The 26,656-nt window shown below is 37.8% G+C and overlaps 1 protein-coding gene across 3 annotated transcripts in view; it reads left to right on the top strand.

Moving 5' to 3' along the window:
* Positions 1 to 695: 695 nt before the first annotated feature.
* Positions 696 to 26,656, top strand: part of cbfa2t2 (CBFA2/RUNX1 partner transcriptional co-repressor 2) — a 45,058-nt gene continuing 19,097 nt past the window's right edge. The window contains exon 1 of one of the 3 annotated variants that reach the window (XM_032549009.1): positions 696 to 778. Coding sequence is in view for 1 of the 3 variants with exons in the window: in XM_032549010.1 (XP_032404901.1) it covers positions 4,640 to 4,658 (19 nt within the window). In the remaining 2 variants the exon portion in view is untranslated. Of the gene's footprint in view, positions 779 to 4,637; positions 4,659 to 21,951; positions 22,367 to 26,656 lie in introns of those variants that run through there. The other 2 variants (XM_032549010.1, XM_032549011.1) reach the window with 2 other exon arrangements.

The following is a 26,656-nucleotide window of genomic DNA, read 5'->3' as shown; positions in this document are numbered from 1 at the left end:
AACAATTGTGGCAATAATCAAAAACAAACAACCATTCAATTCACTTGTTGATTGATTTCATTTATTTGCACATATCACCCATACTGAAATACTTTCAGGTATTACACTAAAACTCATAAACCCCCAAAATGTGGACCTAATATTCGATATGAACATGATAACGTCACACAGTTGTGGCAGATTTGTGGGCTGCACATCCAACATACAGAAAAATGTGACATGTATCAGTTTATCTAAAGAGAACATGAAGTTATTGGCAGCTCAGCAACAGCTGTGCTGATGAAGAGTAGCAGTAGAACACATCATAGTGAGAAATAGTGGCCACATATCCACTAGTAGCCTAAGTCAATAGCAGCATAACTACTAGATAATTTAGGATAACCTATTACTATTCGACTATTAGCTTTTTCAAAAGAAATACCTCAAGGCTAGTCTTAAATGTAGCCTCAAGGAAAATTGAACCCCATTTTAATTTTACAACTGAATTTCAGGAATGAAGTGCTTGGTTGGGTGCCCAATGTAGCTTCTACTCTTCATTTACTAGGGAGCCAGTGAAGAGAAATAAGAACTAAGAAATAAGGAGGAAGATGACCTAATCTTTAAATTCTTATTAGTAATCTTGCTGCATTATTTTGGATGAGCTGAAACATTTTTTAATAATTTATTTTCCATCCATCCATACATTCTCTGTGCAGGGCCACAAGGGAGTTGGTGCCTTTCTCCAGGTATCATTGGGTTAGAGGCTGCGAACACGCCGAACATGTCGCCAGGCTCTCAGGTCAGTTCATCACACACTCACATCTAATGGCAATTGAGAAAAAACAGTTAACCAAAAGTCATTTTTGAACTTTGGGTATCCAGAGAGAACCCATGCACGCATGGTGAGATTATGCCAACTCCATTCAGAAAGCCTGTAATTAAAAATCAAAGAATTAGAATTCATCAAGGCTTCTAATTCTTTGATTAGATATTCCTTCAGGACAGGCCTGTAGTCTAATTAACAGATTGTATTGGTCAGGATTTAAGGAAAAATATTGCTGAGGTTCATCAGCATAACATTGCATCCCACTGTTCAATACTTTCACTAAGTGAAGCATTTTTATAGTATACAATGATGTGTATTTTCTATTTGGTCCATTACATTAAATGCTTACCTTATCATCAGAATGTTAAAGCTAAATTTGAGACTCATCAAACCAGACATGTTAACAATATTTTTTGGCCAATTTTGTTGGACCTGTGTGTTCTGCAGACTCAGTTTCCTGTTCTTAGTTGACAGGAGGAGCATCCAATGTGATCTTTAGAGTCGGTATCCCATCTGCTTCAAGGTTTGACATGTGTGTTCAGAGATAGTATTCCACATACTTTGGTTGTATTTTGTGGTTATTCGAGTTACAGTTGGTCTTCTGTCATCTCAAACCAGTTTGCCCATTCCTGTTTGACTTCAAATACAAACAAGGCATTTTCCTTGAAAAAACTGCCTTGAAACAGAATCTTTTCACTTTTTCATTCAGTCTCTATCAACCAAAGAGATGGCTGTTCATGAAAATCGCAGTAAACAACAGTTGCCAACATATTCAAACCAGATTATCTGGTTTTATGTCACTTAAATCACTATTATTTATTATTCCTCTGTTTTGGACTTCAACAAGCCATCCTCATCGCACTTAGATACCCAAATGTCTCCTATGTGATTGACAAAATCAATATTTGTGTCTACCAGCAATAGAACAGGACCTCATAAAGAGGTCTGCAGGTATAGAAAGGTAAATGATAAATGACCTGTATAAGTATAGTGCTTTATCTAGTTCAGAGGACCAGAAAGTGTTTTACACTACATTCAGTCATTAACTCATTCATGCACACATTCACACTGATTATGATAAGCGACTATATTGTAGCCACATCTGCATCAAGAATCAAGAAGTTTCCAAAGCGTCTTGATCTCTTTAGAAGTCTCAAAAACTACTTTCTTACAGACATGCAGGTTGAAAAACCACAATATGGAGAATGAAAGAAACTGGTAAAGCTTTGACATGGTTAAGGTCTTACACATGAAAAGCTACTTGAGGAGTGATTCCAGCTAATAGTTGAAATTATTAGGTGAAAGAGAATTGGTTTGGTACACATAAGAAATTTTGTGACACCTCGGTGGATTACACATTTTGATTGTCATTCAATCATCTCGTAGGTCAGGTCAGCTTATTTGCTATGTAACAGCCCTGCTGGTGTGATTAAAGAGACTGTGACAAAGACGCTGAAAGGCAACAAAGGGGGGCAATGGCCAGCTGTCACACAGAGGGACCATAATGGCCACTGAAAATCCCACCATCATCTGAGCCTGTTACTTCGTTGACTTTAGCCTCCTGCTAACTGACAAGTCATTTCTTTGTTAACCTGTCAAAGAGCTACTTGACAAAAGGAGTTATGTTGTTACAAAGAATTTTTCCAATAAATTACTTAGTATGTTTGCCATTACTTCATTCTTCGTGCTGTTAAGTTAAATTAGAAAAGTTATAGGAACTAAAAAGCAAAACTACATATTTTTTAAAGATTTCCAGTAAAACATTATCAGGGTGAAATGTCTTAACAAAAATATTGCCTGTATTGTGTATAAGTTATTCACAATTATTTACATGTAAGATGGTTGTCTTCTTTTTGTATTATCTGAAATTTTCTGTAATCCTCCATTAAAAGGACGCACCTGCTAGTTGACATCTCATTGGACACAATCCCTAGTTCCACTTCCTCTGGAAACATACAGTAGTCAAAATGTAAAAATTTCAACTTGATCAATAAAGGAAGTTTCATATATTTCTTAGTATGTAGTTAACATTCCTAAAACAAGGAAACTACTTTTTTTAAACTGACACTGTTTGGGGGTATTTTAACAAGAACATGACAACACAAACAATGGCAACAATTGCTTTTTTATCTATTTTATTCAACAATTTTTAACTCTTGTGAGCACCATAATAAAAACAGCCATATTAAATGAAGTTTTATTTGTTGAGATAATCTCAGGACCCCCAACTTGGTGTCTGATGACCCACAGTGGGACATGGATTTTAACTCTAGGAAATGACTGGCCAAAGCTAAGCAACCTGGACCTATTCAATATTACAATCTTTAAAACATTTTTTGACAATCTCTTTAAACATACTTTAGAAACAATTATTTTGAAAGTGCTTGTCATTCTCTGCAAGAACTACAACTTCCATAAGGGTAACTTATCTTCAATGTACTGTATGCTGTAACTTTGTAATTTTTGAATACAGAGTCATCGAAAGCAGGGGTGTCAAACTCCAGGCCTCAAGGGCCGGTGTCCTGCAACTTTTAGATGTGCCTCTGCTGCACCACACTTAAATAGAATAATTAGGTCATTAGCAAGGCTCTGGAGAACTTATCTACACAAGAAGGAGGTAATTAAGCCATTTCATTCCAGTGTTTTGTACCTGTGGCACATCTAAAAACTGCAGGACACTGGCCCTTGACGACTGGAGTTTGACATCTGTGATCTAAAGGGATGAAATGTATGCTTAAGAGTAATGAAGAGAAGAAATATACATGCCAATTGCATACACTCATATTGACTGACACATCTCATTGAACTCTGGATGATTTTCGGGAGGGAGACATACAAAGGTGGTAGCTGATAGCTCCTCATGTCTTCCCTTGCAGGAGTGTTAGGTAATGACTTCTGCCTGCCACGGTGGACCTTAATTTGTTATTGTAGCAGAGCAGCTGTGCGGCATGCTGCAGATAGCAGGTGGCAGCCTGGCAGGAGTGGAGGATGGGGGGAGCTGGAGGGAAGAGGAGGAGGGGGAGGACAGGAGCATGTGGCATATGTGGGTGGCTGTAGGAGGGGAGGATGGAGAGATAGCACTGTGGACGGGTGTTTGTGCGCTTGTGTATCTTGGGTGCTACAGCTCACAGTGTTCTTTGCCAGCATCCAAATATTATGCTTGTAAAGAAGAATAACACGTGAGACTCTGGATGGAATCCAGATCCAGTCCAACTGTGTGGGCTTTAGGGTTCTGGCTCATTGTCAACAGCAACAGATGATACACCACTTTTTTTCTCTTTTGGTTAAACTTAATTATTAAGCAGTTAACAATTTAAAGTGGTAACACAGATTTTTCTGTATGGGTTTGACAACTTTTAAATCATATACAACAATTGCAGTAAAATGGACAGCTTGTTGAGGAATTTTTAGTTATAGTTTTAGACCATGAATATTAAAATCAATATAACAAGTTAAGGTTATAAATGACTTTGCTGAAGGCAGTCTGATGAGAGGATTACTGAGTTGCTGCCACGCTGAGGGAATCATGACAGACACATCATTGGTCTGCTGTATAAGGGCATTATAAGCTCTCATCAAAACCGGTTACAGTTCATTTTTGACCACACAAATATTATCTTTTGCTTTTGAATTCTTTTTTTTATCTACATCTAAAACCTAATCATTAATAGAACTAAAATGTCTCTGTTAGACTGGGGTGGGGCTCTATCTGTTACTTTAAAGATAAAGTGCTTCAGAGACTGTTTATGCCAGGGCAGCCCAGCCAAAGAGAGAAAGCGAGAAGAGAAAAAGCACTGAACAAGAGCTTCACAAACAAACAAAGGCATGGTTGGAATGCAGAGCGCTACAACTTGTGAGTAACGGTTCATTATTTTCTTTGATTTAGAACAAATTGAAGCATTTAGATGACCATTTAATAGTTATTTGCTACAGATTTGATGTGTAGAATTTCAATCAATGATTTATGTTCTTAGTCTCAACATTTCCAGGAATCAGGAGCCACCATCTGTGTTTAAGAGATACATTTTCCAGCTTGGTAATGAAAATATAGCATAATTAGAATACATTTCATATTGTGTTCGGAAAGGTCTATTATTTTCAGAAATATCTCCCACAGGGAAGTCTATCAAAAAAGAAACAAAAACGTTTAAAATGTTGCATTCATCTCATAACAAGTGAGTATAATGGGCAAAAAAAACTTGATATCCCTTTGTCTGCAAAGATCTTACGCTCATTACGACCTATTAAGTACCAAGAATAAACTATGCATAACACATACTCTATTATAAGCATTATCCCTTATATAGCCCTCACACTACAGCTATTGTGTTCCTATTTGACTGAATAGCAGCTTGTGGTCTATGTGTCTTTTCAATTGAGGATTTGGAGCCCTTAATCCACCAGGCTAAGTTTTTTTTTTTCCTTTCCACCATCTGGAGTTTACAGCCTTTCAAGACAAAAACACCAGGCGGTGTGAAACCAGGCTGGAGCTGATGCTCGATGCCAGGGGAATGTTTTTTTTTTCTCAGTGTTTGCCTGTTTTCCATCAGGGGTCAATAGTACAGTCCTGAGACACAAGTGAGGTCAGCAAGGCCTGGGGGCTTGAAGTTGGTGTGAGCACATTATTGTCAGCTAAGTGTAAGTGTTGATGGGCTAAATATGTTTAGCAAAAATAGATTTTTGGTGTGTACAAATGGGAAGTGCAGCAAAATGTTACATTCTTTGTTTAACCAGCAATAGGGGATAAATTCAGAATTTAAAAAGTTGTGAATTTTTCAGTTTTAGTGGGGTCAAAGCCTTAAGTGGCCATTGCTGCAGATGAAACCGCTTACTGAACCACTTTTTTACCTTTAGAGAGATGATGATGATGATGAAGATGACGATGCAATGGCCAGCAGAAAGCAGCAATGTGAGCTGCAATCTAGAACTATAAAGACCAACTCCAGTCTTTGGAAACATTGTTTCCAACTATAAATCACAACAGATCAAATATGCGTATTCTTCTCTTTTACTATAATTTTGATTTTGTCTGAGTAATTCAACGCAGAAAGCCAAATAGACTGCTGGGAAGCATGAATCCTCTGCGCTCACTAGGAGAAAATGTGTTAGAGGGCCTCGCAGCCTCAACATTACTACACAAGTCAATCAGTTCCATTCCCCCTTGATTCAATTAGCTGTACTCAAAAACATGTGGACAATTTGGAAGCCCCAATAATTTTTCCTTTTGCCTTCTTCTTTTCTTTGGGGTGGGTTGTAGACTCGGATTCCAATCTGCTGACATTAAATGGGGAAATAAACGACAAAAGGGCCCCTGCAGGTTTGCATTAGAGTCTTAATTGGTTTTGGCTTGAGAGGGCTGCTATCGTTGCCAGACGTGGGCCTTTTTGTGTTTTGCCATGTGGGAGAATTTCCCCATCAGATGTAGAGAGGTGTTTCAGATCTATTCTGAGTCACTGTTGCACTGTTTTTTGTTTTTACCGGCTGTTTGTAAGGAGGAGTATGTGTTTGTATGCATGTGGACAATGTGCAGATAAGTTGAATTTGTTTTCCCTGTTCGCCTTTATGTATGGCTATGTGTCATGCATGAGTTTGGCCGTGTTTTCATAAAATGTGTGCCTTTGGCTGTGAGTTTGTGCGTGTCAGGCTGGGAGCCCAGTCTCCTTCTCACTCCCTCTGGTCTATGCGTGGGTCTTTTCCACCATCACTACCACCTGTTAGTGTTTTACTCAAGCCCCAGGGCTACAATGACTGCAGAACCTTCCAGATTTGCTCATCAAGCTCATCAGATCGGCTCCTCTACCTAAAATCTGGGTCCCATTTTCTACTGTGGGATTGATTTGAGACGAATTTCATTCTGCAGTCTAGCTGAGTCAAGAGTAAGTGTGGATGGACAAGTTGAAGCATATATTTTTATTTAGAACTCAAGTAAAGTTTTGTTCAGTGTGCTGAATGGCTGGATCGGGCTTAGGTTTTGTATATTACAGTTTTAGTTAAAAGTTTTTAAGTCCTTATTTAGCCATTCATGTTGTTTGTTCCTTTGCGATTCCAGTAATGCCTTTTGCATTATCTAGTGTAGGAGTGGGGCTATAAAATTAAACTTGCCCTGCCTAAAGCGTCAACTAGAGCAAAGATTTTAGTTCCATTTTAAATCACACCTCAATGAATATTATGAATCTTGAGCAGTAAACACTGGAGGCACTAATGAATTTATGGGAAATTAGAGATGCACATTATATTGAATTGCAGCCTTCCTCAATTCATGCAATATTGCAAATCCTGAATGCAACATTTAGTAGGGTACTATATTTCAAGTAACATCCTTGCAAATGCTGCATGCCAATAATATATTTTGCCTAGTGGCTATTTATATTCCTACACTTGATGTATATTTTTAGTGACTAAAGCTTCAGTAAGTGGACTACACATTGTGATGGGGGGGAAAAGAAAGAAAAGGGTGTGGAAAATTGTTGTCACAATATGCAGCAATAGTATTCATGTAGTAACTTTGCCTGACCTTGTTCAATCCTGTGGTAAAGTAAAAATGTACGGCATAATTCAAGCACTATTTATTGGATCTGGTTTGAATTTGCCCCTTCACCAAATGTGTAATTCTTTTAAAGCTTTGACCTGCCATTATCATATTTAGCCTATTCTAAATTATCCTTAAGAAGTATATTGCATAGCTTTTTAGATATGTTTAGCTTTCCAGCTTTGAGAAGTGTGTAACCTGTAGAATAAGGTTACGCAATTTTAAAATAAAGGCAACATGATTTGGAATAGAGAAATTATAACAATCTTTATTACCCATAGATGATGTTAATAACAGTTAAAAGCAGTGTCCTTACCTATTTCTTTGCCTTAACTCTTGAGATTTCCTTAAGTTAACACTGAATGTTGTGACATTTCACTGTATTTAGGGGAGATTTGTTGCCATGTGCTATTGTCAACAGAAAAAGGTTTGTGTGGCTGCGCAATTTTTTATGGCAGGTAAATAATTTGTGTATATTTACGCAAACTTTCATGCCACATTAATTTTTATACATGCTGACTTGTGCAAGAAACATTGCACCACAATGGTGTTGTGTGTACATGAGGTGTCAAATCAGGTATGAAACATCCTCAACTCACAGACAATTCGTACAAAATGTCCTGTGAAGGGTTGTTTCTTTTGGCATCCAAAGAAAGTCTGATAAAAACATTTCAAAACGTACGATATGTTGATGATTCAATGACCAGATCTCCTGTTGTTCAATACTCATCCAAAAATACTTCACACAGCAGAATGCATATTTTAAAATAAATAACGTTCTCTTTTATGTTGAATATTTTTAAGACTTGCTGTCCAAGTGTCTCTTTCTAATGTAATATAATATGCTCTCCTATATGTATTACTTTGACAGTATATCAAGCTAAAACTAAGCTTAAATTTGAAAAAGAAAGAAGTGACCAAACAGTCAAAGGACCAAACCAATGAAAGAATGAGAGTGGAGGAATTAACTGTCAGTAGAAATGTGAGGCTAAATGAAGCCAGTTTTGCACAGCTGTTTCTTGTTGCTTTGCAGTACTGTGCAGCGCGGCTGCAAGGATAGGATCCAGATGTGATCGGCCCGCAATTGCAAAGTTCAGAAACACCAGTCATGCAGGAGACAGATGACATTAGAGCGTTCCCTGCTCGTCTGCCCCCTGTGAAAGATAACCCAGCTGTGCTTTTCACACTGGTTTGGAGATCTCAGCGTGGCTTCTGAGAGTTGTTAACACTGTCATTTTGTTATGCTGTCTGCCGCTGCCACGACCCATGCATTCAGGTGTCTCTGAGTAGCGTAAACATTGCTTTGACACATTTGAATGTTCTGAAAAGGCGGCCTGCAGGATTTGAGAGTGGTTTTGCATATTTGTCATATGGCTTTTAAAGCATTCGACAAAGAGAGATTAAAGCTTCTTTTGTGTGTTCATCTGTTAAAAGTGTTTCATTTCGATCATCATGGAAAAAGAAAGCATGTATATTTGTTGGGATTGGTTGGTGGCAAATCTGTTGGCTGTGTGCAGGCATTTATTTGCTCATGTTGTTTAAGGGAAAATAAAAAGAGTGTTTCAAAGAAACCTGCTCTTTAAATGCCCGTTCCTCTGTTCCTATTTCTCACGCCTTTCACCCCTTTCTCATTTCCCATTTGGCCCAGACAAAGAGGAGTTAGCATTGGTTACCCTTTTCTACACGCTTTCCAGGGTTACTCCAGTGCTTCTTTCTCACCTCCTGTTTCTGTCTCATGTTTCTGCCTCCCTCCATCCATTTTTCTTCTTTGTCCCTAGTACTCCCACTTTATATTTCTCTTCCCTCTCCTTTTCCTTGTCCCTTTATTCATCTTTCCAAATTTATACTTGTCTGTCTTGGCGGCCACACTAGTATTACTGCAGCTGGCCTGTCATCGAGGAGAGGAAAGCCGACTTCCAGCTGTGTATGAGTTATTATTGAAGAGTCAGTGCGAGAAGTCTCATAGCCATGTCGGACAAGATGTAGACAATATGACACCATTTCAAAAGAGCTATCCTTGTTCAGTTTTATGTATCTCTTTATACTTTTATAGAATTGTTAATGAGATATATGTAAGAAAAAAACTGAAATTATCACCAATTTTGAGTTCTTACATATGTAGCTGTTATGGAAAGCACATGCAACAAGCACTCCAGGATTGTGACTGACAGAAAAGTCCTCCACATCATAACAAATACGTAAATGGAGATGATGTCTGGTCTTGTTGATAAATTTGACACCCAAACAAAAATTTTTCAGAGACTTCTCACTAAATCCAATACCGCTCTTCTTCCTCTCCTATGTCACTTGTGAGTTTTATAACTTTAGTCAAGTTCACCTCATCTGTCCCCTCTCTTATTTCACCCCTGCTGGGCTTTTGCTGTCAGAGACAAGAGAGTCTGCTCTCTTCTCTTTCCACAAACAAACATGCATTGCGCACACTGCCTGCTCTTGCTCTCAGCATGGATGGTGTTCTAGGTGCTGTTGTTTATGTATCTTGTTCCCAGCTGGTCTCAGCTTGTTGTCTTTACTTGTTTGTCTAAGGAGAGTGCTATAGCAAGATGTCATGCCAGCAGTGAGTATGCAAAGTACAAAAAAAGGCAGGTGCTTCCAAAGTGCTTTGTTGTTCACTTTGAAGGACTGACTCTGTAACAATAAGCAGGTGAAAGATTTCTTCTTCGACAAGGTTTGTTGTGTCTCCAGATGAAGGAGAGAACAAGTAAAATTGCAAATACCTACACACTCTGCCACCATTTCTCTGTAGCTGCTGTTTAAGGATTGTTCTGTGACATACTGACAAGTCCAAACATCCCTGAGGCCTAACCTTGGGAAATGCCAACACATGTCCCTGAATGTGTGTGTGGGCGTGTGGGAGCAAAACCAGCCGTTATCTTCCTTCAGCTTCAATTGAAACCTTCAGAAATCCCCAAAACTCTTTACTTTACACACACACACACACACACCTACCCCCACCCACTTAAGTATACACACACACATGCATGCAAAACATAAAGCCTGGAGGCTCTATCTGCCTGGCCAGGTGTTCCTGAGTCTGCTGCCAGCAGAACCACCTGCAGATCGCAGGTGTGGCTTTTGCCGGGGAAGAGAACAACACAGCTGCTCCTGTAGCCTCAGGCAGAGGAAAAGAGAGGTGGAAGGTGTGAACAGAATTGACTTATGGAAGCAGGAACCTTTTCAGATCAGGCAAGAGGAAACAGTGTAAAGTGACATGAAAACATAGGTGGTTTTTGACACCTTTCACTGAAGACAACTTTCCTTCTTTCCGTCAGCTGGCAGCTGCTTTATTGAAGCAACTCAGTGTGATGTACAGTATTACCCCAAAGAGGAAGCTTTGTATCCCGAAACATCCATGAATTTAGGTCAATGTATTTTTATTGTGGTTTCAAAAATATCCAAAAACAGAAAAAGACTCAATACATCTATAAAACATAAAGCCAAAGTGCCACAAAAGAGAGAGAAGAGTCCATAAATTAGTTACTCAGCTAAGTAGTACATGAACACATGTGATTCAAAGTCAAGATGTTCAACAGCTTTTATACATAAGTAATAAAACTTTTACTTTTATTCATTCAGTGAATTTATTTGCACTGAGTAGAGTATTGAATTAGTGACACTTCATAATAATATTACTCAGGTGAAATGATCAAGTACTGTATATTAAAACTCCTCGTAGTTGTCCAAATAGTTGCTCAAGTAAATTTAACTGAGTAAATGTAATTACAGAAAGATTACTAATTACTGTAAATGTAATGACAGAATCTTTCTCTAAGAAAGATTGAAAATGAGTGAACCTTTTCTCAGTTTGACAACAGCTTAATTTAAATGATTGTAACTTTTAAAACTACTAGCAAAGTCACATTTGTTGTTGAACCCAAATGTAAACAAAAATGGAGCGTAACTGTCCCTTAAACAAACCTTGTTGTTATTAAATTAATGGCAGTTCCAGTCACTCCCTAGTTGTGTAATATCTGTGTGTGGGCTTGTCAGCTTCTTACTGAGTATAAACTGTTTTAACACACGACGTCTACCAAACATGGAGCTGTTTATGAGAACTATTTATGTTTATGTGCCGTCAATTGGGTGAAGCTGGCAACGCAGAGCAATCTCTAGTCTGCAGTATCATTTTCCACTTAGCAAAATTGCGGCAATCAAGGGTTTAACTGTGAGCCTTGTGGATGGATATCCTGGACAATGTATCTGCTACATAAGTTAAATGAGGGAGCGGCTTCAGAGACTTTGAAAAGTGAGTGGTTGTTGATAATCGTTTAAGCGGAGTTATTGGTGAGGAGGATTTGGCGTCTGGCTAAGCGCTTGGCTTTGCTGTGTGGAAACTTAAGGAAGATGCAGCCAAGTAAGCGTGTGACCCACCGCTCATAAATTTTAAGCACACATGCAGCCACTTTCTCATGCCGACACACTAACACTTTCTCACTCACTCTCCATCTCACTTTCATACATGCTTTTCCCATTTCTTATATTTGCTCATCTATTCATTTGGCTTGCATATAAAAACCCACTTGTTGCACCCAAAGAGCACCCGTGTGTCTTCCCTCCATGTGCAGAGTGTAATAGGAGATCTGATGGTTTTTCGTGGGTGAGTAGGCGGGTCAGGCTTTACTTAAACTAATGGCTCCCAGCAGTGTTGAATAGCCAGACACACTGGAGCCGAGGCCTGAGGTTTTGGAATGCCACTGCCGGCTCAATGCCTGCCTTTCATCGGCACCGAGTGAAGGAGGAAAAGAGGGAGAGAGTAAGAGACAGGGAAATTGGAAGAAAGGAGGGGGACAGAGAAAGAGGAGGAGAGAGAATTAAATACGGGACTCATTTGTTATGGGTGATATGGGGATGACTGAAAAGGAGGGCACAATAGTAGGAGGACAGAATGGGGTGAGGGCAGGTTGGTAGACTATGGGGGTGAGGCGGAGGTGAGGCGTGTTTCTGCTTGCGAGATGTCAGGGGGGGGTAAAGTACCAGTCAGTGGTTGTTTTGTGTAAGAGCACCGTGGGACCCCCTGAGCAGCCACTCATTTGTTCCTAATGTCTTTGGGATGAGCTTTGAATGAGTCTTGTGGGAATATAAGGCTTTGAACTGAAAGCATTTTCCAAACTAATAAAACACTTTCAACAATGAAAGTGTTGCTGCAAACCTAAACTATGCATCTTGACAGAAATTAACATGATTGAACACATATGAAAGTTTGCAATTGCTTTGATCCTGATGTCTTATTCTGTCAGTTACTGACTACTAAATGGAATTTCAAACAATTGTTTAATGATTTAGTTTTGATTCCTTTAGTTAATACCATTGCACTTTATTGCTATGCTAGTCTTAGCAATGCAGAATTATACATTAGTCGAGTGACTACTATCACAAAATTCACACAGAAGCTAAATCAATTCTATCACACTGATCCCTGCACTGTTGAATCTGTTATGAACACTAGAAAAGCTCCGGAGAATGTGCAGAGCACTGTGTCTGGACTTTCTCTGCTGTTGTTTGTTTATACATGCGCTTCACAGTGGGAAGTGCACTCCTTTGGGAATACATTCCCACAGCAAAAAATACTTGTGGTGCCTTGATAATTCACTATCAGCCAAATTCTACAACATAATACTGTGTCAGTATTTTGGTGATCAGTGGAAAATGTTGCAGTGAAGACATAGACTTCAGCATAAAAATGTATTGCTACATAATGTCATACTAATTCATTGTTATGTAAGGACATGCATTTGACATTCGTGTTCTGTGATTAATAACTCGATAGTTAATTAGGCTCATTTGACCACAAAAGCCAACAACAAAATTTGGTACTGCTTACATGAAGTTGAACAGTGGTTAGATAATGATGTTATGATGCACTTAAACACAAGTTGAAAAAAAAAAATCAAATTTATTCAGGAAAGTTAATGGTTTCCAGCACATAATAGACATCTAGTTTATATTATTTAAGTCAGTGATATAGTAGTACCATACAGTGCCAATAACATGTTCCTTTACAACTTGGATACATGAAATGATGAAAAGTATGTTGATCTTGGTGATTAGCTGTATCTCTGACCACAGCAAATTACACAAATAACCAAATCACCACTGTCTCCAGTTTTAAGTAGAATACTCAGTGGAAGTGGAATTGTGTCAGTGTGACATAATTCCTATATCTGTAACACCTATCTGAAGAAATACACTGAAAGCCAAAGATTTAGAAGCAATACATGGACAAACCTCCCACAATCTATAAAATTCATAAAAGCATTATTAAGTGAGTTAATATGTGGCCTGTATTAGCCTTGGTTTCAAACTTTTGGCCTGTAGTAGATGACAGTTGTCTATAGCCCGAGAACTGTTCCACTGATTATCTACAGTCCCTATTGAATTTCTTCTTTCCTGTCACTTGGAACTTTTTTAATTTTTTTTACTACATATAGATATTTAATTAAGCTGATATCTAAAAGATTACATCTGTGAATTTGGCTGCACAATGGCATAGTTGTTCCCTTACAGCAACAAGGTTCTGGGTTCAAACCACAAATTTCTGCATGGAGTGGGCATGTGTGCATTCTCTCTGGGTACTTCAGCTTCCTCTCTTTTTTCACAGTATGTTTTTTCTGCCTAAATTTTAGTTTTCTGAAACAAATACAGTTACTATCAAGAACATGAAATTCAGACAAAAATAATTAGCTGAAAACAAGAAAAAAAAATTTCACAGGACCATTTTCACTGTTTAAGCATAGTTCATAATGTCACAGCTATTAGCACTGTTCTCTTCCTCCAAGTTCAAAACCATGCATGCTACCTGAAGTGCTCACTCTGAATTGTTTTGATGCGCGTTTGTGTGTGTGTGGTTCTCTGTTCTGTGTGTCCGGTTTGCCCTGTGATTGGCTGCCAGTCTGTCAGAGAATTGACTTGTCTTGCTTATTTATAGCTGGAGATAGGTGCCCACTCATTCCGACCCTCTAGGGAAGAAGGAAAGTTAGAAAATATTTGGATTGTAGAAAAATGTTTGTGTTTATCTACAGGCTGCTTTTGCTAAAATCAGGTATGTCTTTTAGAAGCTATACATGGACAAACCTCCCACAGTCTATAACACTCATAAGAGCATTATTAACTGACTTAATACTGCTTTTATTTACTCATGCTTGTATGCTTGTCATACTTAGTTTGGTCAAGTATGACAAGCAGCAGTGTTGGAAAAATATGGTGTTTTTGTATGTATGCATTTGTACAGTAAGAGTACAGTAATAGTAAGGTAAAGTGGTACTACTTTGCAGAAGACTGATGTGTTTGGTTTGGAATGTGCTCCAAGTATTTACTGAAAGCCACTAAGACTCTTTGCCTATACTAAGGCCCTCCAAAGCCAATATTTTAGACCACAGGAGGACAGAAATCAATAGAAATATTTCTGTTTGGAACTTTGGCTGGTTTGACCCACAAAGTTGGTGGTTAGAGTGTTATTTTATGTCTGTAAAATATATGCAAGAGCTAATAGCAGCATGCTATAAAACAAACACTAAAGTAAGCTGAGACTATCAGGAGGCACATCCATATAAATATACATGTACACACCCAGTCACAAAGTGAAACACATTGAAAGATTAATTACAAACTAACTGATGTTTTTAAGCATTTAATTGTGTTAATTAGGGTGATTTGGAAACATCAACATTTAGGATATTAAATGCCCAAAAACTAACTATTGCCTGCTTAAACGTTACTGTTTTAAAAAGGTACTTTTTAATATGAAAAATTATTCTTAGAATGTTAGTTGATGGTTAGTGGTGGTTAGTGATTTAACCATCAGCTAATATGAGAAGGTAGACATACCAATGATTACAGTCTTGTTCAGTAGAAACCCTTTTTTTTTAACAATAAAGACACTGAATGAAAAGCTTTGCCCTAAAAAGCTTAGGGTCTTATTAAATGCAATTCCACCTAAAGTGTATAAAACATGTAAGTTTGATGTTTTTCTCTCTAACTTTCTTGGGTTTTCGAGATTGTGTTTTTAAAACATGTTTATGGGTGGGATTTTCTGGGAACTTCATTGTTCTCTTTAATTTTCACTTACCAGAACCAACACATCCAGTAAACAGAAGCCGCTATCTGTTTTCACATGACCTATTTGTTGTCAGAAGCTGCACAACGAAAGAAAAAAAAGCCCTCACTTCACCCCTAATTATCACCACAAACCATCTTATTTGATCTGAAAGATTCAGAATTTTTACAGTAAACGATCCGCCAGACAGATGTGAACTTGGAAAATGACGTGTCCCTATTAGATAAATGTGCTCTAGAAGATGTAATGGAAAATAGGGTCATGTAAGATCAGAGACAGAAATCTATTGCTGCATCAGATTAGAAAACATCAAGAGTCTGAACACTGATCAAAATGACCCTAAAGTGGGGAAGAAGAAAGAGGACGGGAAATATGTTGGTAATATATCCAGAAAATGGGGGCAGCAATAATAAGGTTTGGTGGGTAAAGTAGCAGCAACAAGGATAATTACCTAAAACAAATAGACTCAAAGTGAAAACATCTGTGCATGTGAGTATTTAAAGGGTCCTTTTGACCCAATATTTTCCGTTGTAATGTGTTGGTTGCTGCAGATACTCTCAGATGACATTACTCATCCCTGTCACTGTACAGTCCAATCTCGTAAGTCATTTACTCTTCTTCTGCTATGGATTCAGGTGAGACAGATACGTCAGTTAATTTGCGGTAGCACATGAAACAATTTTGCTTTTAGATTCAACCATGTGCCATAAAGACATTTTAGCCATAGATGTCAGAGGCTAAAAAAAATAGAAAGAAAAGCAGCTAAGTCTCATTTAAACCTTGAATAACTCACAATATCAGGGAAAAGTATTTTTACCAGTTGAACTTTGTGACATTCTCACATTTTAGAATTTAATGTAATTCATTTTAGTCTTTTTTTGTGATAGTCTGACATAAAGGAATACATGATGGAAATGGTTTTCCTCTGAGCTAATTTGTAGAACCAAATTAACTCAGCTGATAACTCTTTTGAGTTATGTCTCTAACAGTATCATAGAAATGGAGACAAAGACATTTTGCCATTTCTTTTTTGCCATAACACCTAAATCTCAGGGATGGTCTTGCTGAAAGGTGAACATTTTGCTGCCTCATTTTCTTACAGGTATATAAGTCCAACTGTCCAACTTGTTTTCTGTTTTGTCAAACTTCCATGCCCTGCAGATGAAAAACATGTCCATAACATGATGATTCATGGTTTGGGAAGGTGTATTTTCAGTGTGTGTTTTCCACCACACAAAGTTTTATTTTGGTCCATTTTGTTTTGGTGACAACAGATTCTCCCACCTCAGCAGTGAATCTCTGCAGCTAGAGTTAGTGATTGCCTCTTGGCTGCTTCTGTTGTTTAATGCTTCTCTTTTCCAGGGCCATGTCTTGGTGGGTTTGTGCCATACTCCTTCAATCTTAAGATTGAGTATGGCATCTCATTGAAAAATATACAAGATTTTCCATGTTGCATATACGTATATATATATGCAACATGCAAAATAATAATAAATAAAACATATTGTAAAACCATATCTTTATATATATATATATATATACGCTATAGATAGATAGATAGATAGATAGATAGATAGATAGATAGATAGATAGATAGATAGATAGATAGATAGATAGATAGATAGATAGATAGATAGATATGGTTTTACAATATGTTTTATTTATTATTATTTCCTTTGACATATCTGGTGTATTCCTTGACCTTCATGATGGTGTTTCTTCGTTACTGTTTTCTAAGAAATCACTGGAGTCTTCACAGCTGTATTTAAACTGAGATTAAATTACAATTTGTTGCACTCTGCTTGATAATTATGTGACTCTTGAAAGGAATTGGTTGAACTTGATTTTATACTGGTATAAAAATGTGAAGATGGTTAATCTATGCCACAATATATTTATTTGATTGATTTTAAAAAAAGATTTTCTTCCACTTCAAAATTATGCACTACTTTGTAAAAAACGTAAAAAAGTTAAAAAGGTAATAATGGTTTTGCAAATCACTGCAATAACTGAATAAACCCGTCTTACATTCAAGACATATATAATGCTATAAACCTGGTATTGTTTAATTTAATATTATTTAAGACTGAAAAGTGTTAAACATTAAGAAAAATGACTAGTGGCAAACAAAGCTGGAAATTCATTCTTTACCTAATAAAGATCTTTGCCATGTTTTTACAGCCTCAAATATTCCATTGAAATTCAATCGCCAAGGTTACCATTTCAAACTTTCAGAGTGATGAAAACAAAATTGTCTCACCATGTGTTAGTCACATTGCCATATGAAAATGAATTCAACAGTACTAAGGAATCCGGCAGAGTTTCTGGTGGGTGTATTTATTTATTTTTACTCACTGTATTCAAAGCTACTTGCTATATTAAACAATAAAAAGAAAGTTTCCAAAAAGTTTACTGCTATCCACTGAGCAATTGACAGTGATACAAGGCAGACACTAGTTAGACAGTGTGTGTTGGAAAATAGGGCATTAAAGTCAGTGAACATTTTAATGTATAATGTTGCTACTACTACTAGTTTGTTTCTCTAAAGACTGGACCAACGTCCTAGACACTATTATTGTGATATTTCTTTAGAGCAGGCATTGAGGTGTCGTGTCCTGTGCATTTTAGATGTACAGGACACATATTATTTGACTCAATATACCTGAGTCAAATAATATGAATTATATGAATATTATGTCAAATAATGACCTCTTTGACTGCACACCTGAGGAGGTAATTCAGCCAGTTGATTCAGATATGTGGGATCAGGAACATATTCAATAGTTTCAGGACCCCTGCTGTACACCAACAGACTTCTGTTAATTGAGTTTTCTGTAATTGTGAAGATGTTCCCCATATTATCTCCCTTTAATACATAAAAATACCCAAGACTACATTCGGTCAACCACAATATATAGTCTACATTTACAAGACCATTATGATTAGATTTTTTTTCTAACAATGCCACTATGAGATTCAATCCAATTGAAGTTGTTTGTACCATACTGTCTTAAAATGTTAACTCTTAGATGTTTAACTTAATGAAAAAGCAATGGATGTTCTTGTTCCTTTCAAATAAGTGCAATTCATTTAACAAGCTCAACAGCATGTAAATGAAGAAACAAGACGTAGTAGAGTAGAATTTTCATTTTATCATTTTTGAAAGACTGCTTATTTATTCACTTATCATAAAATCCCCATGTCTTCCACAATAAAAGCCTTCTGTTTACTTTTTATGAAACTGGAAGTTTGGACAGGGAGCGTGTGAACACTCACAGATGCTGCATACTTTCTAGTTCTCGCCCTCTCTCACGCCTTATCTTTCACACACATGCGCACAATGGCAAACAGCTGTATACGGCTTATGTCTTTACAGTAAAAGAAGTCATTCAGTATGAATGTATGCAGCATGCCTGTATTCATTACCCAATCATATACCTTATTACAAAGGGGTTTTTTTTGTTTTGTTTCGTTTTGATTGTGTTCTCCAATTTAATGTATTGTTATTCTTTTCTTACGTGGCTGCTACCAAAGCACCCTAGCTAAATGTCTTGATTACAGATGACAGAATGTGATGTTACTAATTCCTCACCATAGAACACATCAGTAATCAGAAATCAACAGCAGAACTGAATTTAAAAGGCCCTGATGTTGTACTACATGTTCTACTTTAACTTATGCCACATGTGAAGAAAACCAGCGTTCAAGTTCTAAAGCAGGGCCAGAGAGACACAGCCAGAGTGCCAGAGCAGGTTTGTTCAGCAAAGATTAAAAAAATAAAAAATGCTAGACAAGTCATGCCAGGAGATGTCTTCAGCAGCATTTAAAGTGTCACATTAACAATGCTTAGTACTAAATATTGTATAAACAATACAGTTAAACTTATTTTTTATTCATTCATCAAAGTTCAAGTGTAGAGAAGTAGCTAATAAATCAATACCCAAATTGCACCATTGTACTGAAGAACATAAAGTGCAGACATTACATTTATAATATGTAATATTATTATCTATAAACGTATTACCAAATCAGTAAGGTTAAGACAAAGAGTTTTAACATGGAGAATCAAAGAGTATAGTTGGTACAATGTTTGTCATTTCTTGTGTTTGCAAGCCATTTTAAGCTTTCTTTGCCTGCACACAACTTTATTTAGACCTCAGTGTAGGCCAAGTAGACCAAAACCTCTTATGACATGCATGAGACGCTTTGGTCATTTAGTCAGTCCTAGTATTCTTCTACTATTGTTTGAAGTAGAGATGTAAAAAGGAATAAATCTTCTTTTTGTTTTAATTTATTTTTTTGAACAGGAAATTGTCTTAGATGTCATATTTGTAGCTATGAATGTTTATCATGCGATTGGTCGTCTACAGCTGTGTCCATCAAATAAGAACATTCAGTAAATCACATTGGTTGTGTTGCCAAATGAAATAATTTTTAGAAAGCAGCAAACATCACATATTCACCATGAAAGCTATGAGAATTTCCATGCTTCACTCAAATCTGAGAATTTGAAGTATTATGTCTTTCATGAGTATTGTTTATGTTGCTAATTGTAATTTTGTCTTACAAATAGCAGAACTTTAGTGCATAAATCGAAACTGCTCTAACGGTAGATTTGTCTGTCACTGAGGCCTGATTTCCGCCTTCTACGTGCTCAAATAGCATGTTGGTTACCGTACATATCTACAGATGCTAGGCCGTCTGTGATTTCCCATCTTTTCACCCTCTTTCTTACTCCCCCTCTCAGCCACCTGGCCCTCTCTCTGAGCCTGCTGACTGACCAGATGCACACTGAATGGAGCAGACCTATGAGAAGAGAGGCAGTGATTGTTATTGATGAATATTCTGTCAAATGCAGACTGCTACAAACCTGTGCAGATAAAAAACGAACAATAAATTACTTTGTGATTGATTGAAATCAGTATAAACCAGTAAAACCTGTGCTATTCATAATTGATGTTATCAGTTTTTCTTTCAATAGTATCACAACTTACTTATATTATGCTTCCCCCATGTTATACATACTTGCTTAACTTCCATTTTATCCTTGCTCTTTTAATTTCATGCATGTCCATGAGATACTAATGAGCTTATATTACATAATGTTTTTATTGTCGTCAGAGTTTTCATGAATATAAAGATACCTGATCAACAACATTCAGATCTCCTGTGTAAATGAATTATATTGTAAATTTTGATCAAATAAATTGTATGACATTGAATTCCCATTTATTTTGGTTTTGGTCAAGCAGTTTGACTAGAACAGAGAAAATTATCTTGAATTTTCTCCAGTTTATGTTAATAGTCATTAAAACAGGTCTTGTGTTGAATAGCAAAAAATGTGCCCAAAAAGTAATGAAAAACTACTAGAATTGCAAAAGTATGAATGGTGAAGGGCTCAAATGATCAGTAGGGTTAAATGTCATCCATCTCTCTGTCTGTCCCAACCTTCTTCCTCCCTTTCTCCATCCATCCATAAATTGTCTTTTTTATCTAGGGTTAACAGGTCTAGAAAAACTCAGATATTCTTTCCTCAGCAAAACTCTCAAGGTCACTCTGGGGCATCTGACCAGAAAGGAAATGTGGCCCCTCAATCAAATCCTGGTTCTGCTTCTCACATCACAGTCAAATCCAAATCCATCTATCCATCTCCCGTTTTCATCTTACCGTCACTCTTGAACAAGCAACTAAATACCTGAACTCTTTCACTTGAAGCATTCTCTGACAGTCCCACGCTGAGGGGAACATGCAAATATTAAACCTCAACTAAGTATTTTTATGCACAAATGCCCAGAATAAGGACTGCTATAAAAATCTCAAAATTACAGTCTAATAAAAATAAAATACAGAACTTCTGAAGTGGGAAATTTGCAGAAGCATTGGTGTTTTAGAGTCTCCACCAGGGACTATTATCTTGACCCACATTGTGTCTGCCACTTGTGCAAAAAGCCAAGCATAAATCAGTTGGAGATTTAAGTTTAACTTAGCAAAGACAGAGAGCAGTGAATAGGGAGCAGAATTACTCGTTTGTGCTTGAGTGTCCCCCCTTTTGCTTTGGCTGGCGAATCAAAGCTGAGTTGATGCATTACAGAGACAAAAGAGAACGTCATCTTAAGAAAGGGGACTGCATGGGCTGCATAAAAACTCTTTAAAGGGAGATCTGTACTTTTCTCAATAGGATCGAGGGGGGGGGGGGGGGTAGAAGGGAACGGGACTAGAATAGACCCGCCCTAACGCATATGCAGATGCATATGCACACACACACACGCCTATGATTGTCTCCCTTTGGCACAGCATCTTGTTTAGGCTTTAGGTGCCAAAGCAATTAGTTATGTTAATTGCGGGGTCCATCGCCGGTGAATGCAGGTTGAATGGGGCCAGTCTGCATTGGAGGATTGGCCAGAATCCATGTGGAGAGTAGGAGGTGGGGCTCAGTGGGAGGCAGTTTGTGACGTCGCTGGAGCACTCAACCCATGAAAGCAGGGGAGAGAATAGCATGTGGGAAAAGTGGGGAGGAGCTTGAGCTGAAAGGCACAGAGTGAGAGGATAGGAAGCTCAGAGCTTGAGTGAGCCAGCGTGAGAGAGGAGGCATATTCAGGGACTCCATCAGATAGAGTAACTTAGGTACACAGACTGTGTAACAGAAATAGACAGTGACAGAGAGCTTTTCATGAGAAATATCAAAATCTCAAGGACAGAAGGGAAGTAAGCGAGAGTATTTGAATTTGTAGAGTCCTGTGTTTGCTGGTCTACTCGGTTATCCATCTCCATCTGGGTGCCATCTGTGTCTCTGGCTTTGGCCTTCACTACGCTGGAGCTCACATATGTGGGAATGCAAACACATGCCTGACATATGAAGGCGTGGAGTCACAAAAGAGGACAAAAAGCAGAGGACAAGAAAACTCTGCCGCTGCAGCTGACTTTCTTCAAGGACTGAAGAGTGGACTCTACTAGAGTGGAGGTAGGAGCAAGTGATTCCAGTTTACTTTTGTGTTGCTATGGTGTGTATTTATAATATTAATTTGTCTCAGTAGGAAAGTAAGTGAGAGTTTGTTCGCTGGCAAATAGTTCACTTTGTGTGTGGGGGTGTGCGTGTATGTGTGTTCAGTCCTAATTCCCAAAGCTGGTCTGTACTGTACAGATGGTACATCATCCTCTCCTCTTTATCTCTTCATCCTTGTCGACTCAGGTATGAGGGAGGCTTTCTTAACTTGTGCACAGCTTCTGCTGCCATATGGTGAATAACATTAATTATTACATAAAATGATCTTTCTGAAGTTCAGAAGACTAATTTTCTGCACTGAACTTGCTGAATATAATACATTTTAACTTCAGCAAGATTTCAAGAAAAAAACAGCTACATTTTAATGTATTGCACAATGAACAATTTACTTTTTGTGTTTTTTTTTCTCTTATGTTCTATATGTTTATTCTTTCTTTCACTTTCTGAAAATTGAAGCAAATCAGTAATTTTGTGATGTCTTATCTGCCTCATCCTCAGCTGTCATTTAACCAGAAAGCAATTAATTCTTCCACATGACAAGCAGAGCAGAAGAAACTAGGTAAAGAAAAGATGTGCATCTGTTGTACAGTATCCTGGGCATATGGGAAGAGGAGGGAAACTGCTCCGTATGACTTTCATACTCGGTCTAAACGTGGCACTGTGATGTTAATGGGAAGTGGGAGCAAATGCAAGTGTTGCACCATTGTTTTTTCTCTCAATGTTACCCAGGTACACCTCCTTGCTCAAGAAAGCATCTTCCTGTTTTTTTTTTTTTTCAGGTCAATCAGACAGGCTTGTTGTGGGAAAGAAACAGACAGAGAAAAGAAAAAGGGACCTGGGCAGTGTCATTCCAGACTTGGCCAGGCCGTCAGGGAGATAGGAGCGACTAACTGTCGGCTGCACAGCCTCAGAGCAGAGACCCCTGTCTGGTCTTCTGGATTTTATCATATTCCTGGCAGCAGGCTCTGTTCTGTAGCGAGTCTGAAAATGCATGGAGGCCATTCCAATTATTTTTATTTTTATTCAGAACCTTATTTTTACCTGCCTTATTTTTACCTGCCAGGCCACTGTAGTCTCTGTTACAGACTTGCATTGCTTTGAAGTTTCTTATCTAGCCCATGATAAGCTCATGTTTGAGTTAGGTAGCGAGTGTTCCTCCATCTGTGAACCAGGTGTACTGCAGATATTGTGTCTGCTGAGACTACAAGGTTACTTGTCTTATAGCTTTCTTCACCTTTTTTATCTTTTTGACCTCAATCCCTGCTGTGCGTTTCTTTACTAAATGTGTTGGAATAAATGGAGAATAAGAGCACGATGACCCCTGCCCAGTTGCTCTAAAGAATTTGTGACAGATAGCCCCCCTCCCTCTCAGTTTCATCATGTACGCACACAGAACAGAGCAGCTGCTTGTGGAGTTTGCTGCAGGAAGTGCTCTATTAGTTCCATTGGCAAGGGCGGTGATATGTTGCCCCAGGGCTCAGCAAGAGGTTGTGCATTTGAACGGAACGTGTGTGAAAGCTTACAATGATAAGCTTCCATACATTTATGATTTTAGCATAAACTCCTTGTATAAAAGTACTTGAAATGTTTCATCATGGGAACTGGTAAAAAGCGATATGTTTTGGTTAATATAGAGAGGTGCATATGAGTCTGTCAGCGTTAAAATTTCCCTCTTTCTCCTTCCTCTAATATTTAATTATTTTTCTTTATCTAAAGTGTATGATCAGTGGGTTCATCGGATGGGCTTACTGACCCTTAACTTTTCCAAGATATTTGCTCGATGACCCAATGCAAAACTTTTATTTACTGGTCTTGTATGGTTTAAGAAGCCTAAAAGGCTGGGGAATGAGTTCCATTCAATGGTTGATTGATAAGAGGTGTGACAGGGTTCATACTGTCTATATCTTAACTAGACAATCAAAGTCCAAAGTAACTGTCACATTAACATGGTAAGGTTTTTGTATATGGTGTTATGTTTCTGTAATGATGTTAGATCCACTCTTAAAATCCCTACAATGCAAAGAATACAGCCATAATGCAATGGAGTACTAATAAAAATACATATATAGTCAGCATTTTCCAAATATGTTTGATGAAACAAAACCAATAACACCATTGTTCATGCTCAGAAGAACTAAAAAAGTGTCAGCTAAGTTGCAAGGTGCATCGGTTGAGAAGAAATTGGTGGTGTTGTCTTTAACCACGAATTGCTTGCTGAAGTCATTAATTTCTCCAATCTTCTTTTGACCCATATCATTGTCAGAAAGTCTAAACATAAAAAGTTACATTTCATAGGCTCTTCTTACCTCCTATGATTTACCATTTAAACACAAAACTTTTGTCTTTTCTAAGATTCTGTAAGCAGTGTTTTCACACTTTAGTATATTCCTCTTTTTGGTGTGTTTTGAGACATTTATAAAGAAATTGTAGGCAATCCCCCAGCATTATGCAGCAAAGGCACCTAAACTCATTCGAAACAGAAACATACTCATCCTCATCCTCCACTGTTCTTAGTGTCTCATTCTTCACATTGTTCTGAGCACAGCTGGCCTCTTTGTTTTACTTATCTGTCTCTCTGAGTGGTTGTTGAGCACTGCTCTTCCATACAGCTGGGCTCTGGGCTTACCCACAGCTTTGTTTATGTACTCTGTGAACCAACTGTGCTATTCTGCCTTGCTTTAATTCATTGCATCACCAGAGCTAGACTGTGTTAAATCAGGATCAATTCTTTGTTTAAGTCTGGTACTGTAGACTTACCTTGTTGGAGCATTTGTCCCACTCAAATGAAAATTCTCTCAAGTCTCCAGTGTGGCAGTGGCGCGTGCTGATAGCAACATCTGGTTGGACCTGAGCCCAGTCAGTCAACTGGGCTCTTAAAGCCTGTCACACCTGGTGTAATACAGGCCAGCCCTATTGTTAGCTTTGTTTCCTCGTGTCTGGGGCTTGCACTTTGTTTTATGGACTCCTGCAACAGACTTGATCAGTTGGTGTATTACTATTGCCTTAGAGAAAAAGCAGCATTTATTTGGTAGCAGGTTAGGTTTATGATCTGTGTTTATAAGATTCAGGAGACACTCACCCCAGTCATCCAGAAACACAAAGGCATGTACATAATCAGGAATTTTCCTTATATTTGCTTGATGTATTTGAAATGTGCAGAAGAAAATGGTCAGTAAACCAACATTATTGTAAGATTTAAATATTTTCTAGTTTATCACCTGGATTATAACACATGAACCAGGAGCTAGCCAGTCATAGACAGCAAGATTTGTTGTCCAGATGGACAGATAATCTGCTGATTTTGAGTAGGTCTGAGAGCTTAGTTGATAAATTTGAAATGTCCTTGTTAGATTGCTGTTTAAATTTGAGCTGAAGTGTTTACACATGACCCAGACGGGCTTTAAAAATTTAAAAATTTGTTAATGAGTGGCAACTGTCCTCCAAAATCAATTGATGGCAAACACAAGTCTTGTTAAATGGTGCCTATTTTCAGCTCCTTAAGTCTAGGGTTAGGGTTAGGTTAGGGTTAGGGTTAGGGTAGGGTAGGGTTAGGGTTAGCATAGGGTTAGGGTTAGGGTAACCTGTAACCCTCACAGCTTTACACAACCTGTAAAGCTGTGAACCAGCTTTACAGGTTCACAATTATTTCTTTATGATTTAGCTCAAATTTGAAACCTTTTCAATTATTCTAAAAATTCTAATAATACAAAAACTACAGTTGCCATACATTTTGGCTATGCATCAATACTGAATCAGACATACACATTATGCTTGAAAAAAAGCTTTCGATAAGGTATTTTACTACACTAGAATAGATAGTACATTAGGCCTGTATTGTACATAATAAAATGAAGGATATTTTGAAAAGTGAAATCCTTTATCAATGCTTTCATGAAACCGAAACTGGAAAAATCGTTTGAACAGCAAAAGTAACAATCTTGATCATCATAGTGTCTGTTTTGAGGACCTACAAATCATATCAGTTTATTGTTATTATCAGATGGCGACTAATTCCGATTGCATTTTTTTTCCAATAGCTGATCTAATCACAAATCCCAAATTATAGATTTTGTAGGTTAGTACATTCAGATGCTGTCCCACCATTCTTAGCCCAGCTACATGACTTCACATCCACGTGGACACTATGTGTCCAACATCTGCCAAACCTCCCGCTCCCTCCAGGATCACATCACCAAACCTCTTTTTATTGCTCATTCTCAGTTTTATGGACAGCGTCTGTCTGCCTTG

The sequence above is a fragment of the Xiphophorus hellerii genome, chromosome 20 (assembly GCF_003331165.1).
Source record: "Xiphophorus hellerii strain 12219 chromosome 20, Xiphophorus_hellerii-4.1, whole genome shotgun sequence".
In the NCBI taxonomy this organism is placed as follows: domain Eukaryota; kingdom Metazoa; phylum Chordata; class Actinopteri; order Cyprinodontiformes; family Poeciliidae; genus Xiphophorus; species Xiphophorus hellerii.
The sequence above is the reverse complement of the archived record's forward strand: the minus strand, read 5'-3'. Positions and strand labels throughout refer to the sequence as shown.